Here is a 13,372-nt window from a genome sequence, read left to right as displayed (position 1 = left end):
AGCCAGGATGTCCTTCCTTAACCCTGGAGACCAAAACTGTACACAGTACTCCAGGTGTGGTCTCACCAGGGCTCTGTGCAAATGCAAGAGGATTTCCTGGCTCATGTACTCAATTCCCTTTGTAATAAAGGCCAACATTCCATTAGCCTTCTTCACTGCCTGCTGCACTTGCTCATTCACCTTCAGTGACTGATGAACAAGGACACCTAGATCTCTTTGTATTTCTCCCTTACCTAACTCTACACCGTTCAGATAATAATCTGCCTTCCTGTTCTTACTCCCAAAGTGGATAACCTCACACTTATTCACATTAAACGCCATCTGCCAAGTATCTGCCCACTCACCCAGCCTATCCAAGTCACCCTGAATTCTCCTAACATCCTCATCACATGTCACACTGCCACCCAGCTTAGTATCATCAGCAAATTTGCTGATGTTATTTTCAATGTAAATGGTAAACAGCTGTGGTCCCAATACCAAGCCCTGTGGCACCCCACTAGTCACCTCCAGCCAGTCCGAGAAACACCCATTCACCGCTACCCTTTGCTTTCTATCTGCCAACCAGTTTTCTATCCATGTCAATATCTTCCCCCCGATGCCCTGAGCTTTGATTTTACCCACCAATCTCCTATGTGGGACCTTATCAAATGCCTTCTGAAAATCGAAGTACACTACATCCACTGGATCTCCCCCGTCTAACTTCCTGGTTACATCCTTGAAAAACTCCAACAGATTAGTCAAGCATGATTTACCCTTGGTAAATCCATGCTGGCTCGGCCCAATCCTATCACTGCTATCTAGATATGCCACTATTTCATCCTTAATAATGGACTCTAGCATCTTTCCCACCACTGATGTCAGGCTGACAGGTCGATAGTTCTCTGTTTTCTCCCTCCCTCCTTTCTTAAAAAGTGGGATAACATTAGCCATTCTCCAATCCTCAGGAACTGATCCTGAATCTAAGGAACATCGGAAAATGATTACCAATGCATCCGCAATTTCCAGGGCCACCTCCTTTAGTACTCTCGGATGCAGACCATCTGGACCTGGGGATTTGTCAGCCTTCAGTCCCATCAGTCTTCTCATCACCGTTTCCTTCCGAATGTCAATCTGTTTCATTTCCTCTGTTACCCTATGTCCTTGGCCTATCCATACATCTGGGAGATTACTTGCGTCTTCCTTAGTGAAAACAGATCTAAAGTACTCATTAAATTCTTCTGCCATTTCTCTGTTTCCCATAGCAATTTCACCCAATTCATTCTTCAAGGGCCCAACATTGTTCTTAACTACCTTCTTTCTCTTCACATACCTAAAAAAGCTTTTGCTATCTTCCTTTATATTCCTGGCTAGCTTGCGTTCGTACCTCATTTTTTCTCCCCGTATTGTCTTTTTAGTTAAGTTCTGTTGTTCCTTAAAAACTTACCAATCATCTTTCCTCCCACTCAACTTAGCTCTGTCATATTTCCTTTTTTTTAATGCTATGCATTCTCTGACTTACTTTGTCAACCACTGTGGTCCCTTCCCCCCTTTGAATCCTTCCTTCTTTGGGGGATGAACTGATTTTGCACCTTGTGCATTATTCCCAAGAATACCTGCCATTGCTGTTCCACTGTCTTTTCTGTTAGTCTATCCGTCCAGTCAACTTTGACCAGCTCCTCCCTCATGGCTCCCCTGTTCATCTGCAACACTCCCAGGTGTGGTCATCATGGTTCCCCTGTTCATCTGCAACACTGACACCTCCGAGCTGCCCTTATCCTTCTCAAATTGCAGATAAAAACTTATCATATTGTGATCACTACCTCCTAATGGCTCCTTTACTGCAAGATCGCTTATCAAATCCTGTTCATTACATAACACTAAATCCAGAATAGTCTTGTCCCTGGTCGGCTCTCGTACAAGCTGTTCCAAGAATGCATCCCGTAGGCACTCTACAAACTCCCTATCCTGTGGTCCAGCACCAACCTGATTCTCCCAGTTCACCTGCATGTTGAAATCCCCCATAATTACTGCGACATTATCTTTGCCACATGCCAATGTTAACTCCCTATTCAACTTGCACCCAATATCCATGCTACTGTTTGGTGGCCTGTAGACAACACCCATTTGGATCCTTTTGCCCTTACTGTTCCTCAGTTCTATCCACACAGACTCTACTTCTCCTGACCCTATGTCCCCCCTTGCAAAGCACTGAATCTCATTCCTCACCAACAGGGCCACCCCACCCCCTCTGCCCACATTTCTATCCCTACGATAGCACGTATACCCTTGTACATTCATTTCCCAGGTCTGATCTCCCTGCAGCCATGTCTCCCTTATCCCAACAACATCACAGTTACCCATTCGCACTGGGCTTCAAACTCATCTGCCTTATTTCTGACACTTCGTGCATTCAGATATAGAATTTTTAACCCATTTCACCTCTCTCTGTTAGAATCGCTGCCTATTGTGCTTAACCTAGCTCCCCGAACTCCCATTGGGCTATACACCCCTAGAATTTTGTTGTCCTTCCTAAATTTACTTATTCTTTCAACACATTTAACTCCATGTTCCGTCAGACCATCCCTCTGTACATGTGTCCTTATCACTTGTTCCACCTCACCTTTCTCTACTACACACTTAATATTCCAGAACCGTGTAGTCCCCACCTGTCCTTTATTCTTCCTCTTGCTATCCTCTCTCACATTCTGAATCCCCGCCCCCTGCAAATTTAGTTTAAACACCCCCAAGAAGCACTAGCAATCTTCCCTGCAAGAATGTTAGTACTGCTCCAGTTCAGGTGTAAACCATCCCTTCGGAACAGATCCCACCTTCCCTGGAACAAAGCCCAATTATCTACAAACCTGAAGCCCTCCCTCCTGCACCATCCTCTCAGCCACGTATTAATCTTTACAATCCTTCTGTTCCTTGCCTCACTCGCACATGGCACAGGTAGCAATCCTGAGATTGTTACCCTGGAGGTCCTGCTCTTCAGCTTCACACCTAACTCCCTGAACTCCCTACGCAGGACCCCCTCACTCATCCTACCCATGTCATTGGTCCCTACATGGACCACAACATCTGGATTCTTGCCTTCCCTCTCAAGAATAACCTGCACCCAATCTGAGATGTCTCGGACCCCGGCACCAGGGAAGCAACATACCATCCGAGACTCCCGATCTTCCCCACAAAATCTACTATCCGCCCCCCTGACTATAGAATCCCCTATCAATACTGCTCTCTTCTCTTTCCTCCTCCCCTTCCTAGTCGAGGGTCCAACCTCAGTGCCAGAGACAGGACCACTGCAGCTTGTTCCTGGTAGGTCATCCCCACCAACAGTATCCAAAACGGTATACTTATTTCTCTCTCTGTCTGCTCCCCCTGCCTCTCTTGACTGTCACCCATCCTGTCTTTTCGGTATGACTACCTCCCGATAACTCTTATCTATCTCTGCCTCTGCCTCCCGAATGATCCGTAGTTCATCCAGCTCCTGCTCCAATTCCCTAACTCGGTCTGATAGGAGCTGCAGCTGGATGCGCCTATTGCAGGTGTGGTCATCAGGGAAAACTGTGTTGACCCTGACCTCCCACGTACTGCATACGGAGCACACCACGGCTCTGTCTTCCCCCATTACCTGATGTTATATTAGTCAGACTAAATGAAAAGCAGGCTACTTGCCGAAGTCCTCTTACGTCAAAGCCCACTGAGCCAAAGCCCAGCACTCTGCTCCTGCGCACTCCGCTGCCCGCTCCTGAAAGTGGGCCGCTTTTTAAAGCCCGCGCTTGCCACTGACGTCACCCGCGCTTGTGCAGCTTTACCTTCCTAAGGACTTCTACAGATATATTAAGAGCAAGAGGACAAAATTAGCCTTCTGCAAGATCAGAATGGTATTCTATGCTTGAGCAAAAAATGACAAAAGAGATCGTAAATGGATTTTTTGCACCTGTGTTTACATAGGAGATGGACACAGAGTCTACAGAAGTAAGGCAAAGCAGCAATGAGGTCATGGTGCTTATACAGATTGCAGAGGAGGAGGTGTTTGCTGTCTTTATTCAAATTGGCCACAAGGTGAGGTGGTGGAGAATTGGAGCTAAAGATGTTCCATTATTTAAAAAGGCTCTTATAATAAGCCAGAAAATTATAAGTTGATAAGCCTGGTATCACTAGTGGGATAGTTATTAGAAGATATTCTAAGGAACTTGAGGCTTAGAAAAATAGAGTGCTATGGGTTGCCCTAGGTAATTTCTAAAGTAATTGCATGTTCAGCTCAGCATTGTGGGCCGAAGAACCTGTATTGTGCTGTAGGTTTTCTATGTACCTATGAACAGATATATAAGTATTTGGATAGACAGGGACTGATTAGGGATAGTTAACATGGCTTTGTGTATAGTAGATTGTGACTAACCAATCTTAAGAGTTTTTTCAAGGAAGTTACCAGAAAAGGTGATAAAGGCAATATACTTACCTTACACCTATGAACGTGGCTTAAGTGCAGTTCCAACACCACATACAAGTTTGCTGATGACATCATTGTTGTTGGCTGTAGCAAGGATGGTGATGAATTAACATACAGGTTTGTTGAATAACAACATCTCACTCAATGTCAGAAAGACCAAAGAACTGATTGTGGACTTCAGAAGAGGGAAACCAGAGGTCCATGAGCCAATAATTATCAGAGGTGGAGAGGGTCAGTAACTTTAAATTCCTGGGTGTCACTATCTTAGATGATCTGTTGTAAAAAAAAAAGGCATGAGAACACCTCTACTTCCCCAGAAATCTGTGGAGATTGGGCATGTCATCAAAGACCTTGGCAAACTTCTATAGATATGTAGTGGAAAGTGTGCTGATTAGCTGCATTACAGCCTGGTATGGGAACATGAATGCCTTTGAGCAGAAAATCCTATAAAAAGGTAGTGAATTCAGCCCGGTACCTCACAGGTAAAACCCTCCATTGAGCACATCTAAGAATGTTGCTGTAGAAAAGCAGCGTCCATTATCAAAGATCCTCACCACCCAGGCTGTGCTCTTTTCTCACTGCTGCCATCAGGTAGAAGATACAGGTGCCTCAGGACTCGCACCACCAGGTTTAAAAACAGTTACTACCCCTCAATCATCAGGCTCTTGAACAAAAAGGGATAACTATACTTATTCAATTTCTGGTGTGCCTACAACCGATGATCTTACTTTAAGGACTCTTTATCTTGTTTTATCATGTTTGTTATTTATTGCTATTTACTTACATTTGTATTTGCATAGTTTGCCGTTCATTGATTCTGTTTATAGTTACTGTTCTATAGATTTGCTAAGTATGCCCACAGAAAAAGAATCTCAGGGTCGTATGTGATGACATGTATGTACTCTGATAATAAATTTTTACTTTGGGCTTTGGACAATGTCTACATAGACTACAGCAAGGCCCTTAACATGATCCCACATGGGAGGTTAGGAAAATGCATTAGACATTAGCTTCACGGGCGAAGGCAGAATAGTAGTAGATAGTTACCTCTCTGACTGGAAGCCTGTGACTATTGAAGTGCCTTGGGATCGGTGCTGGGTCTTTCATTGTTGTCATCTATGTCAATGATCTGGATGATAATGTGGTAAACAGGGTTGACAAATTTGTGGATGACGCCAAGTTTGTGGGTGTACTGGGCAATGAGGAAGACAATCAGAATTCGCAGTGGGATCTGGAGCAGCTGGAAAAATGGACTGAAAATTGGCAGATAGAATTTAATGCAGACAAGTGTGAAGTGTTGCACCTGGGGAGGACTAACCAGGGTTGGTCTTACACAGTGAGCAGTGGGGCACTGAGGAGTGAGGTAGAAAAGAGCAATCACGGGTTTAAGGTGCTGGGGAGTAGGTACAGAGGAGATGTCAGAGGTAAGTTTTTTACTCAGAGAGTGGTGAGTGGGTGAGTGAGTGGCAGCTGCCAGCAACGGTGGTGGAGGTGGATACGATAGGGTCTTTTAAGAGGCTTTTAGATAGGTACATGGGGCTTAGTAAAATAGAGGGCTATAGGTAAGCCTAGTAATTTTTAAGGTAGGAACATGTTCAGCACAACTTTGTGGGCCGAAGGGGCTGTAGATTTTCTATGTTTCTATGATCTGGTAATACAGATCCATTATTTCTTTCTGATGTCCAGGCATCATTATCATCTTCCATCTTCTTCATTCTTCCATCCATTTCTTCCACTTTGACTTCCAAATCTGTAATTTTCTTTTCCATTTTTTCCTGTTTCTTTGTCATTTTATCAAACATAGCCTCCATATTTGTTATTTTTTCTTTAATTACTTTTTGGTTACTTTTAATTACTTTTAATGCATTTAATTTTTCTAATTTATGCATTATTTGCCTCAAAGTCTTTTTTGTATTTTCAGAGGAAATTTCATCTCCATCTTCGTCTAATTTTTCCAGAGAGTCCGACTCTCTCTGACTCACTTTCACTGTCGGTTTCAGTCGTTGCTGGGTTTTGTAGTTCTGGTTGCACTCGTTTGCGCATGCTCGTTCCTTTGCGCATGCGCAGTTCTCGTTGATCCTTTCCTTTAGAAATGGCCAATGCTGCCACGGTCTCTTGTTCTGTTTCACCGGTGGTGTGTTGTACCTGAGTCTGCAGTTCTTCGGTAGAAGTAGGCCTTGATTCTGTTCCAACTTGAGCGGTCTTCGTGGAAGTAGTTTTCTTCATCCTCTGTTTATGAGGCATAGCTTAAAACAATCCAGAGTAGTTTATGAGTAACCTTAAAAAAGTATTGATTGACTTTTCTTCACAAACATTAATTTATTAACTTTTTTATGGGAGAGCTGAGTTCCAGCGTCTCGATCCTACGTCATCACGTGACGTCCCCCATACAGATCCATTATTCTTTGAAAGTGGAGTAGATAGAGTCGCAAAGTAAGCTTTTGGCACATTGACCTTCATAAATCAATGTAATAAGTACAGGAGTGGGATGTTGTGTTAAAATTCTGTAAGATATTGGTGAGGCCTAACATGAACACAAGAAAGTCAGCAGATGCTGGAAATCCAAAGCAATACACACAAAATGTTGAAGAAACTTAGCAGGTCAGGCAGCATCTTTGGGAATTAATAAATTGTTGATGTTTCAGGTTTAATTTGGAGTATTGTATGCAGCTTAGGTCACCTTCCTACAGGAAAGATGTAAATAAGATTAAAGGAGTACAGAAAAAAATTACAAAAATGTTGCTGAGTCTTGAGGACCTGAGTTATAGGGAAGGATAGAACCTTATTCCCTAGAACGTAAATGATTAAGGGGAGATTTGATAGAGGTATACAAAATTATGAGGGGTACAGACAGGATAAATGCAAGCAAAGCTTTTTCACTGAGGTAGGGTGAGACCAGAACTAGAGGTAATGGGTTAAGGGTGAAAGGAGAAATGTTTAATGGGAACGTGAGGGTGAAACCTCTTCACTCGGAGGGTGGTGAGTGTGTGGAAGGAGCTGCTAGCGTAAGTAGTGGATACAGGTTTGAATTCAATATTTGAGAGAAATTTGGATCGGTACATGGCTGGGAAGGATTCAAAGGGCTATGGTCTGGGTGCAGGTTGATGGGACTAGTTAGATTAATGATTGAGCACAGACTAAATGCCTCCAAAGTGCCTGTTTCTGTGCTGTAATGTTCTATGATGGTATAATTGCACAACCCTCACCAACACTTCTCAATGCTTCCTCAAAAATTCAGTTTCTTCACTCATAACTTTCTGCTAAATCCATGCTGCTACATTGAAAAGCTGTGCCCTTCTAAACCCTGAGCTCTGTCCTCTCCCAGCACCTCCTCAACAACATATCCTGTAAGTAAGTAATGTAGCAGTGTTATAATGAACTAATTTATTCAAAAATTCTTGAATAGTCTGAACAGGATGAATGAGGCTGGTGTGTGTCTTGGAGGAAGGCAGAAAAGTAAAATTTGTTGCATCAGGTAATTTTGCGGGCAGATTGGGTATGTTTTTCTGGACGTTGGAAAAACAGTCCTGAAAGGGTTATGGCATTTGCTCGGAGTTGCTCCTCCGGCCTGTTGAAGAAGGATATGCAGTCTGTAATGTAAGAGTGGACCTTTTCAGGGAAGTCCTTCATCAGTTGCTGTGAAATAGCTCTAAGGAACTCAATGTAGTTCAGTGTGGGCTCTCCCACATAGTTCTCAATCAGTGAGAACGCCTTGGCTGAGACCACAAGGGGTGCAACCAAATGTAGAGTCATGTTACACGAAGAGGAGAGTTCCTCACTCCTGGCATCCAGCTGCAGTAACAGACGGACCAAGTTCCCGTGGATCTGTCGGCACAAGAAGGATTTTGGGTCCCTCGTTCCACATTTGGCTAGGTTTCCAAACACATTAAATGCTTCAGCCCGGACTCTCTCGTTTGAAGCGTCGAAGAATGTTTGGGTGGCGGTGAAGATTTTAATGATAGAGGGTTTAACAGCACTTGCTTTCAACAGGTTCAAGTGCTTCCCCAGGCAGGAAAGCACTTCAAACATTAGTACCTCATTGTCCCGCTGTTCGGATTCCATTAAGTAAATCATTGCACACAGCACTTGCTGAGAATATTTCTCAGTGTTCAGAGGATCTCCAACTGTGATGTTGCCCAGAGCCCTTACGCAGACTGCTTGGAGAGCAGTGGAGGAGTTGACCAGGCACTGAAGCAGCTTGCTCACCAGGGTGTCTGTAAGGTCCAGTTTGGTCATCAGTGGTGATCTTAAAATTTCACCGAGGAAGGAAGCTGTGGTGACTTTCTGACATTCCTGAAGAATGGGGATGAGTGCTATTACCTGTTCTACAATCCCACTCAAACTGGGACAAGCACAACTAGCCATTTCTTTGGCGAGGATGGCAACCCCTGCATGGGATCGGTAGAGATCAATCATTTGGTTCCAACCACCATTCTCTTCCATACATTTTACCAGCTTCTGTTGGTTCACTTGACCCATCAGGGCCTTTAAAGCCTGCACACAAGTCACACAGATGTCCTTGCTCCTAAGTGTCAGAGGCTTCACTAAGAATTCCTTCTGCTTTGTTGGACAATTAGGATCAAAAACACTAGGTGAAGAAATTTCGACAAAGGAGCGGAGGTGGACAAGAAGAACACTGAAGAGCTCCGGGAATAATTCTGTTACAACCTCTGCTGACTCCGGTGTACTTATCATCTCATGCAGAGCACAGACGCTGACCAGGCATTCGTGAGAGGGCTGTGGTGTTTTGTTCTCATGGATGCTATGGATCTGTTTCTCCCAGTGTAGTAACTGCTGTTTCAATGTGTCCACCAGCTCTTTCATTATGGTTGGGCTCCCCTGTGTGTACTCTGCCAGGGATTGCCACAACTGGCTGGTGTAGCTGTCCAAGGGAGCAGGATAGGTAAGGAGATGGTCCACTACTGCTTTGGGGTTGTACGAGGCTAGAATGGCAATACTGCGCAGAGCTGAGAGTCTCACCTCCACTCTTAGAGTGACTGACTGGAGCTCACTCCTCAGGGCTTCAAGTATCTCAGAGACCTGACCTTTCAGTTCCCTGCCCTGTGTTGCAGTGATGGTTCCAGTGAGCACGGCCGCTGCACTGGCACAGCTGGGCTGCTGGTCAGACAGCCTAGTGAACACCGCGAGGAGTAGCTTTCCTAGTTGGTCCTGAGGCAAACTCTTGGAGATGATCTCTGCAATCTGCCTGCATGCTTGAAGAAGAAGTGAAGGGCTGGGATTCACCAGCTCCTCTCTGACTGCTTTCAACACCTCAAGCTGTTCACTTTGCTGATCTAGATAGGTGTCCTGGTATGGCACCTGAATGGCCAGCATCATGTGCAACGAATCTACCGACATCTGTCGAACAGCAAGTGATGGGTCAGCACATTGTGGCATCAGGCGTCCAATCACAGCACCCAGATCAGGCAACAGCATTACATCGTTGACAGGCACTTCTTCTAAGTAATACCTCAGCAACTCCAGCGCTGTGTCCATAGCTCTCTCTCGCTCATGCTCCTTGGTGGAGATAATCCACACTTCTATTTGTTTAAACATAGCCTGGAAACATTCTGGGGTGGGGTCCTGAATCAGTATCTGCTTCAGAAACTCTTTCAAGGCCTTCACAATTTCTGCATATAGTGTGTCTGCATTACCTCCAGTGTTGCCCCTATGCATTTCTGCTGGCAGCAGGCTGAATGTACTTGCCAGGCAAGTATGTATCACAGGCAGGGTGTCAGAGTGGTTGGACTCGCTGCTCAGTTTAATGAGGTGTGTGCAGGCGGTGATGGCTTGCTGTCGCACAGGGCTCTGCAGTAGCTGTGTTGGCTCTGCCTCCATGAAGTCCTGCATGCACTGTAGCAGCTCCCTTTTCTTGCTCAGCAGGACTCTCTGGCTGTTTACTTCTAGGGATTTGGCTATCAGAGTGATGGTGTGTATGAGGCTGAGCTGCAATGAGCCATTGCCATATTCCGCTGTCATTCCCTGCCTGTCTGGAATGAATTGGATAACAGCGGGTAGAATGTGGCTTTCTATTCTGGGCAGTGCCTGCTCCTCAGGGGCATAGAGTGCCATGTTGCCATAGCACAGAACAAGAGTGCTGACCATGTCCACATCAACCCTGTCCCCATGAACACCTGAGGAACATTTGGTATTCTTGTTTCTCTCAGCATGAGCAAACTCCTGCAGACAGTCAAGGGCATCGTCAAAGTGACTCATAGAAGCAAGGCCAAAAGCGACGGCCACACCTTCCCTTTCTACCCTCTCGCTGGGTTGCACACTCAGCAGCATTTTGAGAAGGTCCTCCTTTACATTGGTGCTGTGAAGTTGGCTGAACACAACCCCTAGAGCTTTGTAGAGGAATGCCTTCTGTGCTGAATGACAGACAATTTCAATATGCCTGTATATTTCCTCACTCAGTGGATGAATCCATTCCTCATCGTTAATGCTAGTCAGAGTTTTGGACAGCAGCAGTAATAATTTTTCTTCCCATTCCTCTTCGGGTAGAGTTTCCTTGGAATGCTCCTGTAATTGACCAACTAATGCCGACAGGTCCCTGTCCCACTCTGATGCAATTGCTGGGTGAATACTGGAACCCAGGACTTGCAGTAATCTCAGGGCTGCTGCTCCGCGGCTTCCTGCCTCAAATGGGCAGCAAGACAGCAGAAGGAGTCGAGCCAACAGTTCCTGGGCTTTTTGGGGACTACTATCTGTCTTGTACATTAACATAAACTTTCCCATGCCAGACTGCAGCTTCTTTTTCCCGAGGTGCGCTAAACAATTGCAAATGGTTGTGAGAGCCTTGGTGTACTGGGTCAAGGTGACATAGTCCAGGAGGACGGCCCAGAGAACATTCTCCATCTTTGCTGTATTTGTGATCATAAACATCACTGTCTCACACACTGTGACAAGGTCTTCATCTGTAACCTGTTCTGACTGATGGCTGGGTCCTGCCGGCGTGCCTGAATCGAGAGCGGCAGCACACTGTCGGACGAGAAACTCCACCATTACCTTTCCGTCCTCTGCCTGGATGTAATTTTGTTGGGCCATGGCACAGATAAGCTGAGCAGCCAGCTTCTTTTCCTGGTTGCTGCATTTATCCACAAGCACTGGCTTCATGGCAGCCACAATGGCAGCCGCCTTCTGGGCTAAGTGTGAGGAGGCTGAACTTATCAGATGCCTCAGGATACTAAGTGTTCCCAGTCTGGTTTGCTGCTCCACGCTGTCTAACCTGGGCAGGAGGAAGTCAACCAAAATGTCTGCATAAGCTGGGGCAAGAAGCGTAAAACAGCGCAAAATCTCACCGTGGTTCTTCCCACCAAGGAAGTTCTTTGACCCTACAGAAAGGCAGATTTGCTGGTGGAGATTTTTAAGCAGATTGCCCATCTGTGTTTTCAGTTCTAAACTGTTTATTTTGATAGCAATGTCCAACACCTGGTACAGGCATCTTGTGACAGAAGAATGTGCAGGATGCTTCTTGTAGAGAGACACAATGGTTGGAATTAGCTTGGGGAGTTCCTTTTCTAGCCTCTCCCTTGGCAAGAGTAAAGTGACATAGCCCAGAGCTTCCACAATAGTTAGCATCAGTTTAGGGGGCTCCTTCTCCAGCCACACCTTAAACAACAGACTATAAATAGTGTTGATCTCAGTGGAGAAAGTCTCCGTGGTTACTAGAGGGTCTGAGGTTTTCTCCACACTTGACAGATATATCAGGATGCTCTTGCTGAAATTTCCCAGTGCTGTGGCAAATGCAGATTTCATCTCCTCCTGTTTAGTCCTAAAGAGAGTTGGAAACATAGCCCCTAAGATGTGCTTCAGAAATGGCACCATGCTGTAGGGGTTTTCTGTTGACATTTTGCTCAGGGTTTTCACAACATATACTTGAGGGTGGTGACCTTGTTTGAAACTCTCCATCAACAAGTGGACGACCTCATCAGTAAATCTGCTGCTCATCGTAACCAGCAGATTGCTCGCAGCTTGCTGACTCCCAGCATGTGGCCATGTTGGCTTAGTCACACACACAGCAGACAGAGAGAGAATTTTCTGTGCCAGGCTCTGACTAATCTGATCAAGGGTGTTCTTGATAATATTCCCCATGCTTTCCAGTAACAAAGTCCCCTGTGAAGCTGTCAGTTTGGTGTACTGAGCTAGATGATCATAATAGATCAATAACACCCTTTCAGGGTGATGCAGACCCAACACATAGAGACTGTCCAGTATTTCGTCCAGGGAACCTTCCTCTTCCTCCATGGTCATTTTCACAAGTGCATCTGTGAATAATTCCACGTTGTGAGGCATTTTATGAATGTTCCCATGGACTGAAATGTGAAGATAAAACTGATGTAAACTGTCTCAGTAAAGATGCAAGGTTCTGAGGCTTTGAGCTGTGTGGTATACTTATAAAACCAGCGCTGGTTTTACTTAACCACTGCTCTTCAACTTGACAAAGTGTGTTAACTACAAAATTTGTGCCTAATTGTCAATTAGAGATCGTAGTATAAACAGTGTTGATCTCAGTAGAGAAAGTCTAATATCTCTCTGGTTCCAAGGATGATACTTTCTTACTGATGATTAATGCTGGTCCTTGGCACAGCTTTTCCAATCCTACCTCCAGTCGTCTACACTAGGCTTGATTCGATGAACACATTTAATGTTAAGCTCGCATCTCATGGACGGCATCTACAAATACTTATTCTGTACCACTTTGTGTGCATTGTTCACCAGGCTCTGTTGCCATGGTTTTCATTATGAAACCACATGACAATAGTTCCTCCCCCCCCCCCCCCCCCCCCCCCCCCCCCGGTTATGACCTGGGTCTATGCAGTGCATCCGTTTTGTGGAGGTTTCAGGTGGGGGGGGCAAAGGTCTGCTTGGGGAAATATAGCAGGGGCACAGGTCCTTCAGCCCACTGATAAGACCTTTCTGATAAGGCTGGAGTTTTCA

General features: G+C 45.3%; 2 protein-coding genes across 4 annotated transcripts in view; one reads left to right on the top strand and one right to left on the bottom strand.

Moving 5' to 3' along the window:
* Window positions 1-13,372, top strand: part of bet1l (Bet1 golgi vesicular membrane trafficking protein-like) — a 47,866-nt gene that overhangs the window by 12,966 nt on the left and 21,528 nt on the right. The window contains exon 2 of one of the 3 annotated variants that reach the window (XM_059976276.1): window positions 3,934-4,044. The exons of the other annotated variants lie outside the window; for them this stretch is intronic. The gene's annotated coding sequence lies outside the window, so the exon portion shown is untranslated. The remainder of the gene's footprint in view (window positions 1-3,933; window positions 4,045-13,372) is intronic. 3 annotated transcript variants of the gene reach the window in all.
* Window positions 7,904-12,685, bottom strand: LOC132396469 (maestro heat-like repeat-containing protein family member 1). The gene has a single exon (XM_059974011.1). The coding sequence runs from the start codon at window positions 12,683-12,685 to the stop codon at window positions 7,904-7,906; it is 4,782 nt and encodes a 1,593-aa protein (XP_059829994.1).

This window comes from Hypanus sabinus, chromosome 7 (genome assembly GCF_030144855.1).
Source record: "Hypanus sabinus isolate sHypSab1 chromosome 7, sHypSab1.hap1, whole genome shotgun sequence".
Classification (NCBI taxonomy): Eukaryota; Metazoa; Chordata; class Chondrichthyes; order Myliobatiformes; family Dasyatidae; genus Hypanus; species Hypanus sabinus.
This window is presented reverse-complemented; position numbering and strand designations above follow the sequence as displayed.